Genomic DNA, 22,464 nt, shown 5'->3' with positions numbered 1-22,464 from the left:
TACTATTTTACTGAGGAGGGACACCAATGCTATAAGACTTTTGTAAAAAGTTAAACTGGTATAAAAATTGGGAGTAATGCATGCTTTTTCAAATTACCTCTATAATTATCTTCTATATACAGAGAACTAAAAAAAAGCTAACTAAACCTCAGACATGAAAGCTGAATAAGCCTGGATTTTCTTTACTGAAAGTTCGTAGTTAGGGTAGTTTAAGAGAGCGTGGTCCAGAGAGTCTGGAACAAAGTTTGGCTGTAAAGTGTATGATCAGGTATGATATATTTAAATTTCTTAACTTAACAAGGTCAATTATAGTCAAATCTCTTGAGAAACCATCAATACAGACACAATTCATTCATTGAACAAACATTCACTTAGTTCTTCTTAAATCCTAAAGACAATGTGTAAAGAAAAGGCTTAGGAGAAAACATCAATATCAACACTCAAGAGGCAGGTAGAAACAAGTCCATGCTGTATAGCACAGGAAACTATATTCAATACCTTGTGATAACTTATGGTGAGAAAGAATATGAAAACAAATATATGTATGTTCATGTATGGCTGGGGCATTGTGCTGTACACTGGAAACTGACACAACATTGTAAACTAACTGTACTTCAATAAAAATGTATATATATTAAAAAAAATAGATTCAGGCTCACAAAACAAACAAAAAACAGGCAGGCAGAGGAGAAGAGGAGACTGAAAACGACTGGTCACAGTGGCAAGAAGAGCCACAGGACAGTGGTGCACAGAATAAGGAATTTTTTCCAAAAGAAAGAAGTAGTCATACATGACAAATGTTGGGAGACCAAGGTTAAGAACAGAAATGTAGCCGCAGGTTTTAGCAGTAAGGAGGGTGAGAACAGTTCTAGGGATATAGAGTAAAAAAAAGCCAAATTTTAGTGATTGGACAGGGACCAGAGGGAGAATATTAAGCTCTTTTAGGAAGTTTGGCTGTAGAGTGAAAGCAGACAGAGCAATAACTGAAGACAGTAGATCAAGGGAGGCTCTTGATGACACACTTGAACAAAAAGCAGTGAGAGAAGAATGGGTATCCAAACAAGTAGGTTTGTAGAACCGATGGAAAGAAGTTGGAAGTTCCCCCATGTGTCTTCTCTCTGGAAAGGTTATTTGTTCCAAGCAAAAAGACATTGATTTAAATACTTAACTGTTTGAAAGGTTTGAAAAAGAGACTGGCTAGACAAAAGGATCCTAGCCAAACAAACTCTTTAACAAGACCAGGAATCTATGCAGATAGGAAGAAGTACTAACAGTATTATGTACAATAAAATGAAAGGTGAAGTAGAAGAACTCATGTTGTCCTCTAGTTGGTACGTTAGAGGATAGTTGTGAAGGAGTATTCTCTTCCAGACAAGATGACAACTCTTGCTTGTTGATCTGTACCACCTGAGAACCACTTTGTTTTCAGAATCTAAGAGACCAACCTGCTTAGGAAAACACAGATAGTGTAACAAATACTCAAGAGGACACACTACCCAACATTTAGTGTAAAAGGAAAACCTTTTGCCTATTCCCAGGGTTTTATCAATATGAATCTAATAGGAGTTACGATTTATGACCCCTAGCATTCTAAAAACCACTGTTAATTTTCAGTCATTTCAGGTAGGTATTATCTCATTTTGCAGATGAGGAAACTGGGGCTCAAAGAGATTGATTTACCCAAAGAAACACAAATAGTAGGTCATGGAAGCATGATTTATACCCCAACCTTTCTGGCACCAAATTTTTACTTCACTAATCTCACTCTCCTCTAATCAAAGTTAGTAATAAGTTAGAACTAATTCCAGATCCCTAATTGTGAATTCTCAAATAGTGCAGACAAATGCATTTTCATGTATGATTAGGTGATGTTATGAAATTTCCAGTTGCTTAAGGGTATTACCACATTCTCAGAACAAAATTATTTCAAAAATTCACTTAAAGTTAAATAAACAATTTACCTTAAGAAGAAGGGCAAGGAGTAAAATCAGGGTCCCCAAATGAAAGAAACCACACCAGAGTAACAGAGGTCTGAAAAGACTGGGAGATACTCTCATGCATCCTTACATCATAGTACTTTCCAGAGTGCCATTGTCAGTACGAACCTTACCCTTATTATGCATGTCCTTATACCTAAGGGTTTCTAAATATTCAATAGTTCTTATTTATTAATATTCACATAAATACAGATGTGCCCCAAAGTACACAGTGAAATGATAGAACTAGAATTTAGGTATTGTTCCGTCCAAGATTTCAACTTTTCACTGTCTACTGCTTTGAAAGTGATCTTAATTAGGAAAAGAACAGAAAGTACATGAAATCAAATGATAAAAATAAATTGTAAACAATTAAAAAATTAAGGTATAGGTTCAACATGTATATTTCTAAATAAAAAATTATGATGTCTGTGTAACTCCATTTACACTTAAAAGACAATACACTAGACTATTTAAAATTGGAACTACTCCAGGAAACATGATGTCGCATAGTACTTTTAATCCTTAATTTCATCATATATTATAATACATAAATACTTCGGCTAAATTAAATTTTTTGGAAAATCTCATTCTGAATTTATTCTGCAAATATTTATTGAACCTTTACTTTGTAGATTCCATGCTAAAAGCTAGGAATACAAAAATAGAAGGATAAGGTCCCAGCTTTCAAGGAGCTAAAAATATTAAAGGAAAAAAGATATTAAAATAATTATGATGCATTATGAAAACTGCTAATACAAAACACATGGGAACACTGCACAAGAAACCTAAAAATACTTCACAGAGCAGTTGCATGTATGGTGAGACTTGGAAGGAGTTTGCCACTCACAAATTATGGAAAGGGCATTCCTGACAAGCAGAAGAATATGTGCAAAGGCACAGACACACAGAAAATACGCCTTGCTGGAGATGCAGCTGGACAGAAAGAGACAGGAGCAAGATTGTGAATGACCTAGCATATCATACAAAGAAGTCTACAGTTTCTCTTAAATGGAATGCACAGCCACTGAAGAAATCTAATTGGGAAAATGTCATGATCAGATATGGGTATTAGAAAGACCTTTGGATCTTGAAGACTTTATGCTAAGTGAGATAAGTCAGACAAAGACAAATACTGTATGATATCATTCATATGTAAAATCTAAAGACAAACTCATAGAAAAGAGTAAAATGGTGGTCGCTCAGGGCATCAGAGTTGGGGAGAAAGGACAGATGTTATTTAAAGGTAAAACTTGCAATGAGTAGCAAATAAGCCCTAGAGATCGAATGCACAGTATAATGAATATAGGCAACAATATTATATTATTATCATCAAATCTGCTGTAAGACTAGAACCTAAATATTCCAACCACTAAAAGGAAATGATAATTATGTAATAAGATATACAGGTGCAATTGCTACAATGGCAAACATATCATAATATAACTGTATCATGTTAACATGCTGTACACCTTAAATTTACATAATGTTACATGTCAAATATATTTCAATGAAAAAAAGAGATGTTTGGCCAGAAAGATTTAGTGAGAATTAAAACTAAAGCAATATGGATTTTTAAAATGTGACTGTAATAATCCAACCCAGAGATTCTCAGCTTTTACTGAGGACACACAAAATGAATGAGCTTCACATTTGCAAAATATTCCCAAAGGCACTGAGGGCTGTTTAATTCCCGGCACACTAGCTGTAACACTACAGCTCTCTCTTCTACTCACAAAAATATAATGGAATGCAAGTCAGTAAAAGTGACATTTATAGGATTGTGCCTCTAATATTTTTAAGGCAAAACATTTGCAAACTTTGGTATTTTACTAATATTAACACTGTGGCTGAAAATCATTGGACTGGGTACCAGAACAAAGCACATTGTTAAGAGGGAAAGAGAACACAGAGACAGACCAAAGGATATGAAATAGACTTGATGTGATTTGGTGACTGACTACATGTAGGGAGGAAGAAAAGGAAAAGAATCAGGAATGTGACTGAGTCCTTGGTACCCATAACAGTGTCAAGCACTTAGAAGGATCTGGTAAAAAATTTATTTTTAAAGAAGTGAGAAAATGAATACATTTTTCTAGAGAAAAGTAACCCCAGTGGAGCTGAAAACTAGCTCTTTGTTTTTAAAGATTAAGACTGTTGGTTGCCACACCACTACATGGGTTAGAACTTATAGTCTTTGTCAATTACCTTACTTTAGGAAATCCAAAACAACCTTTGCTCTTCTTTCTTTTAAAATAATAGTTTCATTGTGATATAATTGATACACCATACAATTCACCCATTTTAAGTATACAATTCAATGGGTTTTAGTATATTTACAGAATTGTGCAACTATAATCACCACAATCTAATTTTAGAACACCTTTATCACTCCAAAAAGAAACCTGGTATCTATTAGCAGTCACTCCCCATTTCCCTGTACCCTCACCTTAGACAATCACTAATTTACCTTCTATCTCTATAAATTTGTCTACTTTGGGTATTTCATATAAATGGAATCAAACAATACAGAGTCTTTTGTGAGTGGCTTCTTAGCATAACTTTTTCAAGGTTTATCCAGGTTGTATGAGTACTTCACTCCTTTTTTAAAATCCAGTTTTATTTAGCTACATGATGTTAAAGGTACAGACTGTCTCGGGTATATCCTATAGTAATGACAATTTAATTTACATGAATGAGTAAAACATGGAATATATGAATTAAGTTTTTGAGTTTACAGTAAGGGAAGAAAGGTATAATTAATACTTTATGATCTAAAGAAATAACAGGAGCTAACACATTCTGTAATTGAGTGTGAATTTGCATGAGATGATGGAGTCTCTAGATGAAGGACTTTAATACTACTCAATTTAAGGCCTCAGAAATTTAGAGTCTGTCACATAATGAATATTATTTACATGTTTTAAAATGTGATGGATGTAGACAGGCCCCAGCTATACACTCAACTAAATGATGATTCTACTCAACTGAGGCCATAGGGATTTCCTCTCTCCCTTAGTTATGCTTCTAAATGGAGGATAGAAATAGGTGACTGAGGTTCTTTCCAATTTCTATAAACAGATACTAATAAAATGACTCCTACCAAAAAGTTACCAATAACACCAACAGCAGCAAGGATCTCTGAAAGAAGATCATTTTGAATGACACTGGTTCCTACTTTTTTTTTTCTTTTAAAGTGAGTTTTGAGCAATAGCTTTTTTAACATTTCTGAACAAATTTCAGCTTAGATATAACTTTTATATAATGCCTTTGAATTATGACCATTAAACGTAATATACATCAAGGTAGTATCATATTAGGATATTAGTGTGCTTCTTTTCATCAGCATCTGGGCTAGTCAAGGTTGACTTGATTATGTAAAATTGTGCAGAGTTCTTTTCACTTTCTTCATTGTCCAGACTAGAAATTTTAAGGGCATAAAAGCTACGCTCAAGTGATTTCAGGTTAAAACAAGTGATTTCAGAGTTTGGGCACTCGATTCTAATCAAAGGCTCAATCTCCACAATGTGCAAAATTCCAAAGTGGTATTTATCTAATAAAGAAATCTTAATGCCCTTATTAACAGCTATATAACCTACACTTCTGTATGTCACATAGCATTTAATTCTTTTTGTACTGTTGTACTTCAAACATAAATAAGAGCCTTCCGGAAAGACTCCAAAAACACAGGTCCACTCAATATACCTATACAAACCAAAGTACTGACGTTCCACCAGAAAAGAGAGTAATGGGTTACACAGACATACAAGGGGAAAAAGGTTATAATCCTTGCCCTCAAGGAGATTAAGCGCTGGCTGAATTGGAATCAGTACTTAGTACCAATAGGATAAATAAGGACACGGAAATATTCGGTTGATAATGAGCAGTAATTCCATTTTTAAAAATCTTTTTTTCAGCTTTGAGGTATAACTGACAAAAATTGTATATATTTAGGCACACAATGTGACTGTTTCATATAACATTGCAGATTTTGCAGTGATCACCACAATCAAGCAAATTGGCATTCATTACGTCACCACAGTTACCATTTTTTGTTTTGTTTTGCTTTACTTTATTTTCATCTCACCATCACCTCTACTCTGGCAACTACTTGTTTGTTCTCTATGAGTCTGTTTCTATTTTGTTATGTTTGTTCATTTGTTCTGTTTTTTAGATTCCACATATAAGTGAAATCATGCAGTATTTCTTTCTCTGTCTGATACATTTTGTCATAACATCCTCTAGGTCAATCCATGTTGTCAAAATGGCAAGATTTCATTCTTTTTCATGATTAATAATATTCCATTGTACACACACACACAAACACAGAGACCACATCTTCCTATTCATTCATCTGTTGATGGACACTTAGGTTGCTTCTATATGCTGGCTCCTGTAAATAATGCTACTATGAACACTGGGGTGCATGTATCTTTTCAAATTAGTGTCTTCATTTTCTTCAGAAAAATATCCAAAAGTGGACCTGCTGGTTTCTATAGTAGTTCTATTTTTAATTTTTTTTAGGAACCTCCATACTGCTTTCCATAGTGGCTGCACCAATTTACATTCCCACCAACAGTACACTAGGGTTCCTTGTTCTTCATATCCTCTCCAACACTTGTTATTTGTTGTCTTTTGGTACCAGCCATTCTGACAGGTGTGATGTGATAGCTCATTGTGGTTTTGATTTGTATTTCCCTGCTGATTATCCCTCAGTGATACTGAGCATCTTTTCATGTGTCTGTCATCTGTATGTCTTCTTTGGAAAAAAGTCTATTCAGGTCCTCTGCCCGTTTTTTAATCAGGTTGTTTGTTTTCTGATGTTGAGTTCTTTGAGTTCTTTGCACATTCTGGATATTAACCTCTTTTCAGATATATTGTTGACAAATATCTTCTTCCATTCAGTATGCAGTCTTTTCATTTTGTTGAATTTTCTTTGCTGTGCAAAAGCTTTCTAGTTTGGTGCAGCCCCATTTGTTTATTTCTGCTTTTGTTTCTCTTGCCTGAGGAGAGAGATCCAAAAAAATATTGCTGAGACCAACAACAGTACTGCCTATGTTTTTTCCTAGGAGTTTTATGATTTTTAGTTCTTACATTTAAGTCTTTCATCCATTTTTGAGTTTATTTTTGTATATGGTGTGAGAAAATAGTCTAGTTTGATTCTTTTGCATGTACCTGTCCAGTTTTCCCAACACCATTTATTGAAGAGGTTTTTTTTCTCTACTGTGTATCCTTGCCTCCTTTGTTACAGATTAATTGACCATGTATGTGTGGGTTCATTTTTGTGCTTTCTATTCTCTTCCACTAATCTATCTGTTTTTGCATCAGTGTCACATTGTTTTGATTTATGTAGCTTTTTAGTATAGTTTAAAATCAGGGTGTGTGATACCTCCAGTTTTGTTCTTCTTCCTCAAGATAGTTTTGGTCATTTGTATTTCCATAAAAATTTTAAAATTATTTCTTCTAGTTCTGTGAAAAAATGCAATTGGTATTTTGATAGGGATTGCACTGAATCTGTACTGCCTTGGGAAATAGGGTCATTTTCACAGTATTGATTCTTCCAATCCATGAGCATGTTATATCTTTCCATTTGTTTGTGTCATCTTTAATTTCTTTCATCAATGTCTTACAGTTTTCTGAGTACAGTTCTTTTATCTCCCTAATTAGATTTATTTCTAGGTATTTTTTTGATGCAACTGTAAACAGGACTGTTTTCTTAATTTCTCTTTCTGACAGTTCATTGTGAATGTATAGAAATGCAACAGATTTCTGTATATTAATTTTGTACACTGCAATTTTACTGAATCTATTAGTTTTAGTAGTTTTCCGGTGGCATCCTTAGGATTTTCTATATATAGTATCATGTTATATGTAAACAGTGAAAGTTTTACTTATTCCTTTCCAATTAGAATTCTTTTTTATTTCTTTTTCTTTTCTGACTGTTGTGGCTAGGACTTCAAATACTATGTTGAATAAAAGTGGTAAGAGTGGGCAACTCTGTCTTCTTCCTGATCTCAGAGGAAATGTCTTCAGTTTTTCACCACTAAGTATGATGTTAGCTCTGGACTTGTCACATATGGTCTTCATTATGCTGAGATATGGTCACTCTGTACTTACTCTGTTGAGAGTTTTGGGATGTTGAATTTTGTCAAAAGCTTTTTCTTCATCTATTGAGATAATCATATAATTTTATTCTTCAATTTGTTAGTGTGGTGTATCACATTGACTGATGTGCAGATAACTGAACCATTCTTGCATCCCTGAGATAAATCACACCTGATCATGGTGTATGATCCTTTTATGCATTGCTAAACTTGGTTTGCTAATATTTTGTTGAGGATTTCTGCATCTATTATCTATTTTCATCAGTAATATTGGCCTGTAATTTTCTTTTTTTTTTCTAGTATCTTTGTCTGGCTTTGGTATCAGGGTGATACTGGCCTCAAAGAATGAGTTTGTAAGCATTCCTTCTCCAATTTTTTGGAAGTTTGAGAAAGACAGGTGTTAACTCTCCTATAAATGTTTGGTAAAAATTGATCTGTGAAGCTGGCTGGTCCTAGACTTTTGTTTGTTGGGAACTCATTCCTTTTTTAATGGCTAAACAATATTCCCCTACACGGATATAAATTTGCAATATCATTGCATTTTCTGATAAACATTTGGGTTATTTCTACTTTTTGGCTATTCTGAACAATGCTGCTATTAACATTAACATACATGTTTTTGTGTGAAATATGTTTTTTTTTTTCTCTTGTGTGTATATCTAGGACTGAAAATGCTGGGTAAAACAGTAACACTGTTTATTTTTTGAGGAACTCCCAGACTGTAATCTTTGCATTTCCTCTGCATGTGTTTGTGTTTGTATGTATGTGAGTGTAAGAAGACAAAGGTGTTGGTGCCTGCTATCATAGCTGTTATTTTAAGTCAGCCAATAGTTGCTGATTTAAGGGACAATACTCTAAAATAATAGAAAGTAGGTTAGGTTCTGAATAATCTGCAACTGTATAGGAATGAAATGTCATCTGCTGTATACTTTCTATATCACAAGTTATTTTTAACAAAGAGTAGTTAAACAATAAAAACTTAATTCACAAAAAATTTCTCTCTTTAAAAAGCTATGCAAGCTCTGATTCATACATATGTATAAAATATATTTAAAATAAGTAGTCATGAAAATGTTTTAAGAAAGTTAATGTTTTAAAATTCCTGTGCTTAATACAGCTATAAAACCTGTGGTATTTCTAATGGAAACATCATATTGTTCATTTTAGTTTGTATTACAGTGATGCCTCAGATATAAATCTTAGCTGCTGATTAATGCAAAGATGGTATTTCACTGCTTGCCCTGCTGAAAAGCTAGTGTACAGAATTATAAAAAGATCACTTGAGGAAATGGGTTATAAAAAAGCTGTGAAACATGAGAACCACTGAATGTGAATTTTTTTTTTTTAAGTAAATATTGCTAGTAGTTCTAGAGCACACTATTTCACACTAGGCAATTACTGCATCACATTAAGCGGATTGATTTAGGAGCATTTTCTATGTAGTTACAGTCAGGCTAGCAATTAGCAATAAAGAAGTCTGCCAATAAATTAAATATTCACTATTAGGCAATTAAGAGTCATTTTAAAAACAGGACACATTATTAAAGAACTAAACAATAAAATACAGTAATTAAAAATTAAGGATCTAGATGGTACTGAATTTTTAAATGCTACATTTTCTACAAATAGTTTTTAGTTTGCTTTCCCCACCATTTCATCAATCCTGTATTATTTTCTAAAAGAGATTTTCTTTTCACTTCCTGAAGTTTTTCATATATTTTGCCCTTAGGCTGAAAGCTTAACATGTGCTAAAAATACACACACACACACACCTCCATATGTTTTCTATCTAGGTCACACAAAGTTGGAGCATCTGGATGTGCCAAGTAAGAATCTGACTCTAGTCAGTATGATGACAGTGCAAAAACACTTCAATAAAAAATATATTATTACATGTACACCACGTAATTGATTGAAGTTAGCCAAATATATCTTGCTACTGTTCCTACTTCATTGATATACACTATTTGAAGAATATGAAGTTAGATGAGAATATTCAGTATGTAACTAGTAAACTTCAACTCTGAAGGCAATTAGTGACAATGGGAAAAAGGAGGTTGCACACAGGTATTTCACAACTAACTAAAAGCTGTAATGCAAAAAAGACTGCCTGAGCAAAGGTGATGCCTTCTGGAATACGGAAGAAAAAGTATACATATTGGCCAGAGTGCAACCAAACTTTTCATGCAAATTATATGCAGAGATGTACTAAAAGTACATGTTTGAATTTCTTAAAAGTCAGAGGTTTTAACTACTTCCAAGGTCTTACAAGTTAATATAACTGTATCTGTATCTATTACTATTTACTCCTGGATGTGTATTTGTACTGACTGGTCCAGACAAGGGCAAGGGCACAAACACAATATAAGAAAAGGCAATCTCTTTCCACACTGGCAGTATGATAACAGCATTGGCTATAGAAGCTTTATTGCTAGATGTTTTGAATTTAGCATAAAATCATGGATTATTCCACTACAATATCAATACTATTGGTAAAAGAATATCACATTCTACCAACGTAATAAGCATTAATATGATTTGAATCTTGCTAAGCAACCTTAGAGTTTAAAATTGGTAAAATTTATTTAGCACAGTTCTGAATTTAAAATCTCTTATTTTTATTTTACCCTGCTTAAATGTTCATTTTATATTCATGTTTTGAAATACAATATGCATAATTGTTTTTTCTCAAGGTCATTAAGAAATTAGTAACAGTAAATTTACCTATGGTAGCGGGGACCACAAAGGAGCTAGTCAGATAAGGGACAAAGATTAATTTTTTCACTCTACCTTTTCAAACATTTTGGTTTTTGAATCATGTACATGTATGGTTTAGTCAAAAAATTAAACAAAAATTTTAAAACATAATCTTTGCATAACTTTAAGAGGGAGATTATAGATACTCTTTGTTGTCTTTAAAGCAAGAAAGATTATTTCCAATTGCTAATCAAATCTTATCTACATCAGAAATGTCTTTCTTGTCTAGACCTTCTTCTACATGCTATGTGCAACTGCCTAGACTACTGAACCAACTTCTTCTGGTCCATTCTCCAACTGTCCTGAGAATTATTATATTGTTAATCTCCTACTAGAATTCTTTATTTTGTTCCTTTTCACAACGTGGTAAGCAGTCCACATTCCCATGTATACTACACAAGATCCTTTAGAATCTAGGCCCAAGCAACCTTTCCAGCCTCATCTCCTATTTTCTTATACCAGCTTTCTCTGATCTCTGATGACTCCTTGACCTTGCGTGTATTTTGAATGCTTCTGCCCCCTAAGCTTTCTCAAGAATCAGTTCCAAGGCTACCTTCCTCTGACAGTCCTTTCTGAATCCAACCAGAGTTTAATAACTACCTCCAGATTACTTGTATTCTTAATACTTGTTTACAGAAGACCCTTCAGATCAGTCTTTCTGATCAGCTGTTTAATCTTGGATCTCTGAAGCAATCACTATATTCTCCCATATTTAACTTCACAGAAAAGGGTATTTGCAAATCAAGTTGCTGTTGCTTTATACAATATTTGATTTCAGCTTTTCCTCTTTATTTGAACTGAAAAGAACACCTTATCTATTACACTTTGTTTTTCATGAGACTCTTCTTCTCCAAACTGACTCTTACTTCTCCCTAACTCACTTTAAAGGACGCTACCCTAACCATCTCATCTGCAGTGCAACTCTATCCTCCATATGATTCTCTAGTTGTTCTCTTTTCAGATCAAGATCAGTAATAAATAGAAAACCCAGACAGAAAGTCAGTAAGGAAACAAAGGACTTGAACAACACTACAGACCAAACAGACCTAACAGATTGAACATTCTACCCAACAGCAGCAGAATGAATACACATTCTTTCTCCAGAATAGATCATATGTTAGGTCATAAAACAAGTCTTAACAAATTTAAAGAGACTGAAACATACCAGCATTTTTTCTGACTACAATGGAATGAAACTAAAAATAAATAGCAGGAAAAAAAAAACAAAAGAAAACAAAAACTAGAAAGTTCACAATATGAGGAAATTAAACACACTTTTTGGATCAAAGAAGAAATCAAAAAGAAAATTAGAAAATAACTTGAGATAAAGGAAAATGAAAACACAACACACCAAAACTTATGGGTGTAGCAAAAGCAGTATTAAGAGGGACATTCATAGAGTTGGTTTTCTGAAGAGAAACAAAATTGACAAACCTTTAGCTAGACTGAGAAAAAAAGATTCAAGTAAATGAAATCAGAAATTAAGAGAAATTACAACCAATGACACAGGAATAAAAAAGAATCCTGAGAGACAACATGAACAATTATATGCCAACAAAGTGGATAAACTAGAAGACTCAATTCCTCAAAACATACAACCAACCAAGATTAAGAAATGAAAGAAGAGAAAAGTCTGAACAGACTTCTAAATAGTATTAAGTTTAAAACAGTAATCAAAATCTTCCAACAAAGAAAATCCCAGGACCAGATGGCTTCGCTGGTGAGTTCTACCAAACATTTGATGAAGAATTAACACTTATCCTTCTCAAACTCTTCCAAAAAATTGAATAGAAAGGAACACTTCTAAACTCATTTTATGAAGCCAGCATTACCCTGATGCCACAGCCAGACAAAAATACCATGGGGGGGGGGGGGACTGAAGGCCAGTATCCCTGATGACTGTAGGTACAAATATTCTCAACAAAACACTAGAAATCAAATCCAAAAGCATATTAAAAAGATCATACACCATGATCAACTGGGATTTATCTCTAGGATGCAAGAATGGATCAACATATGCATTTTAATTAAAGTGACACACCATATTAACAAAATAAAGGATAAAAATTACATTATCGTCTCAACAGATGCAGAAAAACATTTGACTGAACACCCTTCCATGGTTAAAACGTCAACAAACTAGGAACAGAAGGAAAGCAACTCCAACATAATAGAAGCCATCTATGAAAAGCCCATCATACTCAAGAAACAAAAATAAAAGGGATCCAAATGAAGAAGTCAAATTGTCCCAGTTTGCAGATGACAAGATCCTATATACATGGAAAACCCTAAAGACTCCATAAAAAATGGTTAGAACTAATAAATTCAATAAAGTTGCAGGGTTCAAAATTAATATAAAAATCAGTTTTGTTTCTATACACTAACAATAAACTATCTTAAAAGGAAATTAGAAAAACAATCTCATTTACAATAGCACCAAAAAGAACAAAATACTTAGGAATAAATTTAAGAATGTGAAAGATTTATATGATGAAACTACAAAATACTGATGAAAGAAACTAAAGATGACAAATGGAAAGGCTTCCTGCATTCATGGATGGAAGATTTAACATTGTTAAAATTTCCACCCTATTCAAAGTGATCTACAGATTCAATGCAATTCCTATTTTAAAAAACCCTATGGTATTCTTTACAGAAATAAAAAAACATAATTCTAAAACTCATATGGAATCACAAAAGAGCATGTATAGCCGAATGAATCCTGAGAAAGAAGGACAAAGCTAAAGGCATCACAAATGCTAATTTCAGAATATATTACAAAGCGACAACAATCAAAACAGCATGATACTTGCATAAAGACAGATATAAACACCAGCAGAACAGAACAGAGAGCCCAGAAAAAGATACATGCATGTATAGTCAACTGATGTCCAACAGGGTGCCAAGAATACAAAATGGGGAAAGGAGAATCTCTTCAGTAAATAGTACTGGGAAAACTGGATATCTACATGCAAAAGAATGAAATTGGACCCTTATCTTACACCATATACAAAAATCAATTCAAAACAGACTAAAGACTTAAATATAACATCTGAAACTAAAATCTCCTACAAGAGAACCTATGAGAAAAGCTTCATGACAGTGGTCTTGGCAATGATTTCTTGGATATTACACCAAAAGCACAAGCAAAATAAGTCAAGTGGGACTACCTCAAACTAGAAAGCTTCTGCACAGCAAAGGAAGCAGTTAACAAAATGAAAAGGCAACCTATAGAATTGGAGAAAACATTTTAAAACCATGTATCTGATGATTAATTTCCAAAGCATATAAGGCATTCCCATAACTCAATAAAAATGACTAATAACCCAACAAAAAAATGGGCCAAGGATTTGAATAGACATTTCTCCAAAGAAGAAATATAAATAGCCAACTATAAATGGTATATGAAAAAATGCTCAATATCACTGATCATCAGGGAAATGCAAATAAAAATCACAATGGATATCACCTCACACTGTCAGGATGGCTATTATCAAAAAAGAAAAGACAACAAGTATTGATGAGAATGTGGAGAAACTGGAATCCTTGTGCATTGTTTGTGGGAATGCAAAATTGTGTAGCTACTATGGAAAACAGTATGGAGGTACTGCAAAATACTAAAAATAGAACTACTATATGATTCATCAATCCCACATTTGGGTACTTATCCAAAAGAATTGAAAGCAGGCTCTCAAAGAGATATTAGCACTCCTATATTCATTGTAGCACTATTTACAATAGCCAAAGTGTAGAAACAACCTAAATGTCCACTGACAGATGAATAGATAAAGAAAATGCACTACATACATACAATGGAATATTATTCAGCCTTAAAAAGAAGGAAAATTCTACAATGTATGGCAACATGGATGAATCTTGAGGACCCTTATGCCAAGTGAAATAAGCTAGTCACAGTAAGACAAATACTGCATTATTCCACATATGTGAGGCATCTCAAATAGATAAATTCGTAGAATCAAAGAGTGGAATCATGGTCAACCAGGACTGGGAGGAGGGGGAAACAAGAAGTTACTAATGAACAGGCATAAAGTTTCAGTTAGGCAAGATGAGTAAGTTCAAGAGATCTGCTGTACACTGCCCCTCTAGTCAACAGTACTATGTTGTACACTTAAAATTTCGTTAAGACTGTAGATCTCATGTTAAGTGTTCTTAACACAATGATATTTTAAAAAGAAAAAAAAAACCAAACCCACAGATTATGAGCTGCCAACACTCCTACAATCAGCTGGCTCCCTGGCAATCATCTGATGGTATTTCTCTTCCCATACTCCCTATTTAAGCAAATGTCCAACAATCACCTTATGGTTTTTATTTTTCTAATTTTGTCGTTTTATTAAAAAACAAGCAACAAGTTTTAAGGCTAACAAATAATATCCAGCCCAGAGTTGATGAGCTTTTCTTTTTTGGCCAGTTAATTTCTGCCTCAAAATGTGCTCTGCAATTTCCTACCCACATCTCATACATTCATACTATTTCTCTTCCTAAAATGATCTTGCTTCATTAGCAAATTATACTGTAATAGTATCCACCTATGACCCACTCATCTACAGAGTCCTAGGTGAGATCACTTTTACAAGTTGTTCCTACTACACAGAATCAAGAACACCCACCTGCCAAGTGGCCAAAGTCAGTCCTCCCTCTTCTGAGACTTTGTAGTAGTCCCCCAGAAAGGAAGGAAAATGTCTCAAGTATAAAAGCTGATAGTAGCTGTTTTGCCACCTCTCTGTTTCAGTTGCTAATTTTAATCCTTAGTGACACCATCTGCCCCTGTATCTTAGGTGCTTTAATATCTATGTTCACAATCCAGTATGAGCTAGTGCTATCAATGTGATAAAAGTGTCCCTGTCCCCCATGCTCTCAATTCTTGATCACACTCATTAGTTTAACACATATTTGAGTATCTACATGAAGTACTACTTAGCCAGTAGGGATAAATCAGTGAAAAAAATAGTCAAAAATCCATCCCCCCCATGGAAATTATATTCTAGAGGAGAAGAGAAAGATAACAAATTAAGATAAGTACAATATACAGTATATTAAGTGGTAATAAGTTTTAAGAAGGAAAATACAGCAGGAAAACATGTGTGGGGCTGGGAAAATGGTTATAATTTTAGGGTGGCTAAAGAAAGCCTCTAGGAAAAGTTTTAAGTAAAGACCTAAAAGATGAGGATTGAGTCAGATACACAGAAGAGTGTTCAAGGTGAAGGACCTACAAATATAAAGTTCCTAAGTTAGAAGTATGACTGGCAGGTTCAAGGAACAACAAGGAGGCCAGTTAGCTGAAGCCAAGTGAACAAGAGGAAAAAAGTAAATGAGATCAGATATATTAGAAAACAAACTTATGGTTACCGGGGGTGAAAGAGGGTGGGAAGGGATAAATTGGGAGTTTGCAATTTGCAGATACTAACTAATGTATATAAAATAAACAAGCTTATACTGTATAGCACAGGGAACTAAATTCAGTATCTTATAGTAACTTCTGGTGAAAAAGAATAAAAAAAAGAATATATGCCTGTTCCTATGTGACTGAAGTATTGTGCTGTACACCAGAAATTGACACAACATTGTAAACTGACTACAAATTTAAAAAAAATAGTGAGTCAGATCATCCATAACAGGGGTCAGCAAACTATAACTGAAGGGCTGAATCCAACCCACCGCCTTCTTTTTTAAGTAAAGTTTTAATATCTATGGCTGCTTTTATGCTACAACAGCAGAGCTGAATAGTGTGAGAGACACTGTATGAGCCAGAAAACCAAAAATATTTACACTACGGCTCTTTACAAAAAAGGTTAACTAACCTTGAGGTAGAATTCATAGGCCATTTATAAAGCCTTTGACTTAACTCTGAGATGAAAATTCATTGAAGTTGCATGATCTGAATTACATTTTTATAGGCTCACTCTAACTATTGGACTGGGAACAGACTGAAGAGAGGAAGGTAGAAAGTGAGGGGATCGGATTAAGATACTTTTACAACAATCCAGGTGAGAGATGATGGTGGCTTGGACCACAGTGGCAGTCATAGACATGGTGAAAAGCAGTTAGATTTTAGATATATTTTGAACACAGACCTACAGAATTTACTCTTGTATCAGATTAAAGTGTGAGAGAATCAGTAGTCAAGGATAACCCTAAGGCTTTTAGTTTGCCAAGTAGAAAAACAAGAGTTCTCATATACTAATGGAGAAGGACGTGGAAAGAGCAGTTCTGATACACAGCTTAGTTTTTGTCATGTTAATTGTGAAGAGCCTATTACTAAATACCCAAAGAGCGATTTGGAGTGGTAGTTGGATCTGAGTTTGGAGTTCAGGGGAGAGTCGTAGAATGGAGATAAAAATTTAGGAGTCATTAGGGTATAAATGATATCTAAAGGCATGAGACTGCATAAGCACATCAATAAAATAAACACACATATAAAAGAATTGAGCCATGGAACATCAAATGTTTACAAGCTAGAATATGAGGTAAAACTAGAAAACTGGTAACAAATAGTAGAAAGGTAGGGAAAAAAACCAAGGAAGTGTGTTGCCCTAGAAGACAAGTGAAAAAGTGTTTCAAGGATGGGAAGATCAACTGTGGCAAATGCTAAGTTAGATAAGGACTGAGACGTGACTACAAGATATAGAAATCTGAACGTCAATGGTGATCTTGATAAAAGTAGTTTTGGTAGAGTGGTAGAGAGAGAAAGTCTAACTGGAACGAGTTCAAGAGAGAGTGCAAGGAAAGTAACTGAAGACAATGAAAACTTATAAGAAGTTCTGCCCAAGTGAAAGAATCGGCCTTGGCTAGAAACATGAGGAGTACATATACAGTAACAGAGGGGAAGGTTGAAAATATGGGTACAACAGCAGACATGTGGATAATTTGTGAAAGTTTTCTCTTGATTGCCTCAATTTTGTCACTAAAATTGGATGCATGATCAGGTAAAAGTGTATACAGGAAAGAAGGACTTAAATTAGAAGGGAACAGATGAAACAGCCCTTTGGGACATTGCAGCTGAATATGTGGATCATGGTCCAGCAGCAACCACACCATTTGGAGACTTGTTGGAAATACAGACTCTCAGGCCCTCCCTGACCTACTGAATCAGAATCTGCACATTTAACAAGATTCCCCAGGTGATTTACATGCACATTAAAGTTTGTTTAAAGCACTGATATAACAGACCAGGAGAGAATATAGCCTAGAGATACACTGTATGACTGACTACCAGGCAGCACTAAGATTAGTGATCATGAATTTCAAGTGATACTGTTTGGAATGGGAATGTGTTTTCTTCCAGCTATGTTCAGCTGTACTAGTACAGGTACCAGGAAGACAAAGAGCTCAATTTAACCAGGGTTTAGTTAGTCAAACAAGTACAGTTAAGTGAGAGAGAAGCAAGAAAGCTGAGGGAGTGCCCAAGGAAACAATGATAATTACGGACCCTGTAATTTTAGCAGTGTAAGGAGAGATCTCAGGAAATTAGGAATAACAAACAGTTAAAAAGCAGTAGAATCAACAGATCACAGGTTGAGGAAAGTCTAAGGATTGCTGAAAGATAGGAAGTGATGGTCAGAGAGTAAATTATGGAGGAGGCACAATTTCTGGCAATGGCAAGGCCTATGGTATAGTCACAGGAATTAATGACTGATGTAGGATGGAGAATAAAATCACTAGAGGAAAGGAAGTAAAAGATCTGAGAAGCTGGAAAGGACTATCTCTGTGGATTCAGAAATTACCAAAGTGAAAGTGACTAAGAGTCTAAAGACACTAAATTCAAAGCTGACTATGATTTTTAGATGGAAAGGAGAATGGTCTGGAAATTGCAATGAGGCACAATGAAGTGAAGAACAGGTGAGAGAAATCAGTTACCACGTGAAGGGGCTGCAACAGATACAGAGTCTTTAGGCAGAGCCAGATTTCAGCTAGAGCAAGAAGGTGATCAAAGAAAAGGCTGACACAGGAGATTTTACTTATGACTGACCATGAAATGGAGCATTTCAGGAGATGAGGATGTGTGAGAGACAAAGAAAGCAATGATTCATATGTGAAAAAGAGTGCAGGGTGGTAAGAGACGGTTTGAGAGACACAGGCTTCTTGTAATGACTGACATTAACAGTAATAAAAACATGATGAGATTGGGACTAATGGTCCCAAAGCAATGAGCAGATGCAAAACTCTGACTTTTAAGGGGAAGGCTAGAGGATTTTTGCCAAGATTATGAGTTCTGGGAATCCTATCTTACACCTGAGATAGAGGCATGAAGGAGAGAGTGGTGGTCCTGTTCTGAGAGCAAAGGCTCCCTACTGATACCTACCAATGGACATCTACCGAGGGTTGGTCTTACACCCCATTGTTCTGGGCTCTCATCTGTTTCCTATCAGTGAAAACCTCGGGAGAAGTCTTACTTTCTGTCCATATCTGATACCTTCCCTCACTCATGAGGATTTTTTTCCCAAAGATTCTGTTCAGCTTCTCCTGCCTCTGATATTTAGTACAGGTTTGAATCCCAACTGTTAAGAGGATTTAAGTTTACTTCCATGAAGCTCTTAGGCCTTAGGCAAATCAGAGTTGTAAATAAGTTCTCTGAACATTACACAGTGATGTTTTATTTGTTCAGAGTAAGTAAGAACTTTTGTTTATGGATGTTAGAACTAGTTCCACACACTGATATAGCTCAGCATCCACTACAGCCCAGCGTAGGCACTTGTTAAACATCCATACAATGACCCAGATCAAAACATAGCCACCATGAAGTCTTCCTTGACTATTCTACACTGAAGTAATCTTTCCCTCAATTTCCATAAATTTATCAATATTATTCAACAATCAACAAGATTATATTATTCTTTTCATCTGTTTAAATGTTCATACACTTTCACATCTTACCTCCTTACTCACACTGTAAGCTCTTTCAGTGTCTAAGGCAATCACATAACTGCTCTAGGGCACCCACTCAAAGCTCTGTATAGTCGGCCTTCCCTATCAGTGGATGCAGAACCCATTCCCTATGGATACCGAGGGGTGACTGATCCTAGTAGCTGTGAAGAAATTATAGCAAAGAACCACATTTGAAATTAACATCTGAACTTTAGTTCATCCACTGCTATAGTCAACATTTAAGTTATTGGGCAACCCATTCAAACTCTCGGGGTCACATGAAGATAAAATGGGAAGGAACAGGAATAAAAGTACTAAAAGATTTGTGGCAGGACAAAAGAGATTTTCAATGTCCTTCTAAGATGCAAAGATCCAGAAATCCTTATAATTCCTATTATTTTATGATTTGATATATGAAACATCTCGTTAAACTTCTAAGTGATGGAAATGTGAAGTTCCACATTGGTAAGAAGAAACAAAATTGTTCAAGATATATGGAGACATTCTTTAAAATTAAAGTGCTTCAGAGTTGAAAAGGGCCTTAGAGATCATTTGGTCAATTTTTATTGGCCTGAGCTCAAAAAGCTAGATTTGTGCAGAATTTTCTGGGTATTAGTAATCAGAAGAGGAATCCACTGTGTTCGAGTAGAGAAATGTATTAGGATAAATAGTAAGTATTTAAATGTATTTGGTTAGAGGCTCTGTAAAGGAATAATTACATGATTCTATTTAACTAAGTTAGTAGAAACAAAATATATTAAATTGATGGCTCTTAGAGACTATGTCCCTGTCAAGTTTTTCCTTCCACTGCCCCATCCATGCAGTCTTTATTTCCTAACTAGTTCTAATGACGACACATCAGGAACTTAGCTGCCAGGAAAGAAAATAGACTAGAATAGCATATATAAATACTAGTGAGAAAATACTCCATAAAAATCTAAGAAGTCACTGGGAAATCTAAAAGGATGAATCCTCAAAAAAAAGATTCATTTTATAAAATAATATTAAGAGGAAGTTTTGAAAGAAGCCAGTGTTCAAACTGGTGCTTTGTAAGTTTACATACTTTGATTTTAGCACTACTTAATTTAGTATTCTACTCTGTGCTATGCAGTAAGTGAGCATTAAGGGAATGCAGATAAGTCAGAAGCTGCCCTCCCTCCCACAAGAGGCTGTTGAGAAGGGGAGAGAGAATGCAAGCATTTCCAACAAAGCAAAAATGACAAATATGCAGAAAATGATATGGGAAAAGCTGAGGAATAACTAAATCTTGCTGGGGACTAGGGGAAGACTTCAAAGACTTTTAATAGTGTGGACAAATATCAAAATCAGAAATCTACTAAACTAAAATATGCCTTATATATGTCTCTCATCTTTTCTATATAATATTCATAGAAATCAGGTAAAAAGTAAAAGAAACTAATATAACAATAACAAAAACATGAGAACCATTTTAAAAATTATCATTAATTTGCAAGTAGGAAAAAAAAAACTAACCAATCATGATTGATAATCAGCCCCAAGATAACCTCAAAATATACCTGAAGGAATGTCCACCTTCATTAATTAAAATGAAATAAAAACAAACCCACCCAAACTTTCAAGGTTAAAACTAGAATTTCTTCATAAGGAAGGGGCATTTGAACCACAGTCCTGAATTGGAATTTTTCCTTAACAATACTACCTCCACAACCCTGACTGGAATGGGATAGGGGGTGACCCTTAACACTGGTCCAATTGTGGGCAAAAGACTTTTCCTTGATTCCTCACAGCACAGGTGAAAAAAACTGGGGCATTCAAAACTACATGAGTAAAAGGCTAAAAGACGTAAAGTAGAATAAAATGAACAAAGAGAATGCCATGAACGTAGGGCATACAGATTATAAACTACCACTTATTTATCTTCAGTTTATAATCCCACAAATGTGTCCCTTCTCTCTCATCCTTGGTTATCCTGCACCTCAAATCCTCAGCCACCACCACCACAAAAGAGTACTTTCTTAGAGACCCAGAAAACTAGGTCAAGAGAGGGAGCCACCACACTCACTACCAAATCTCCATGGCCAGTTTTCTGGGTTTCTGTTTCTGGCTAAGGCCCTAACTCTTCCTGATTGATTGAAACCAGAGATAGTCAACTCTTCACTGCTGTGTCATCATTCTTCCAGATCTCAAAAATAAATAAACTGATTCCAATAAGCCTTGACGTTTATGTCACATGGAGGTGAGGTAGGTGGAAAATCATTCCTTAAATTACTTCTCTCTTTTTTAACAGGTAAGACCTTCTTAGCTTCTTATATCAGTAATATTCAATCCATCTTTTGAAATACCAGTGGGCATCTAATTATTAGGACAGAATTACATCCAAAACAATCTTTAAAATGACAAATAATATTTTAGGCAAAAGAAAATATTCACAAAAATCAGCAAGTATGAAGTATGAAAATATCCTTTATTTGAAATCATATATTTAACATTATGTACTGAACTAGCAGTCTACAAAATTACTCAAGTACATATGAGAGAGCTAATACTATTAAATTGGTTTCAGATATTATCACATTGAGAAAAACTTCTAATTCTGGGAAACAGCTACTTTATAAATGAAAAATATATATAGCAGGACCTTACAGGGATTCGGTTATTAAAACTAAAGCTGAAGACTGTAGTGCTCATCTAAGGAATGGCCCTAGCATTTCTCCAAATAAAATCTACTTTAAATAAAGTCACTGAATCCACTTGTAAAT

At 34.7% G+C, this 22,464-nt stretch overlaps 1 protein-coding gene across 8 annotated transcripts in view; it reads right to left on the bottom strand.

The window, feature by feature from the left end:
- Positions 1-22,464, bottom strand: part of PMS1 (PMS1 homolog 1, mismatch repair system component) — a 108,428-nt gene that overhangs the window by 31,186 nt on the left and 54,778 nt on the right. The window contains exon 6 of one of the 8 annotated variants that reach the window (XM_074364023.1): positions 258-6,979. The exons of the other annotated variants lie outside the window; for them this stretch is intronic. Within the exon in view, the coding sequence (XP_074220124.1) occupies positions 6,894-6,979 (86 nt within the window). The 3' untranslated portion in view covers positions 258-6,893. Of the gene's footprint in view, positions 1-257; positions 6,980-22,464 lie in introns of those variants that run through there. 8 annotated transcript variants of the gene reach the window in all.

The sequence above is a fragment of the Camelus bactrianus genome, chromosome 5 (assembly GCF_048773025.1).
Source record: "Camelus bactrianus isolate YW-2024 breed Bactrian camel chromosome 5, ASM4877302v1, whole genome shotgun sequence".
Classification (NCBI taxonomy): Eukaryota; Metazoa; Chordata; class Mammalia; order Artiodactyla; family Camelidae; genus Camelus; species Camelus bactrianus.
Note: the sequence above shows the minus strand (reverse complement) of the source record. Positions and strands in the feature narration are given on the sequence as shown.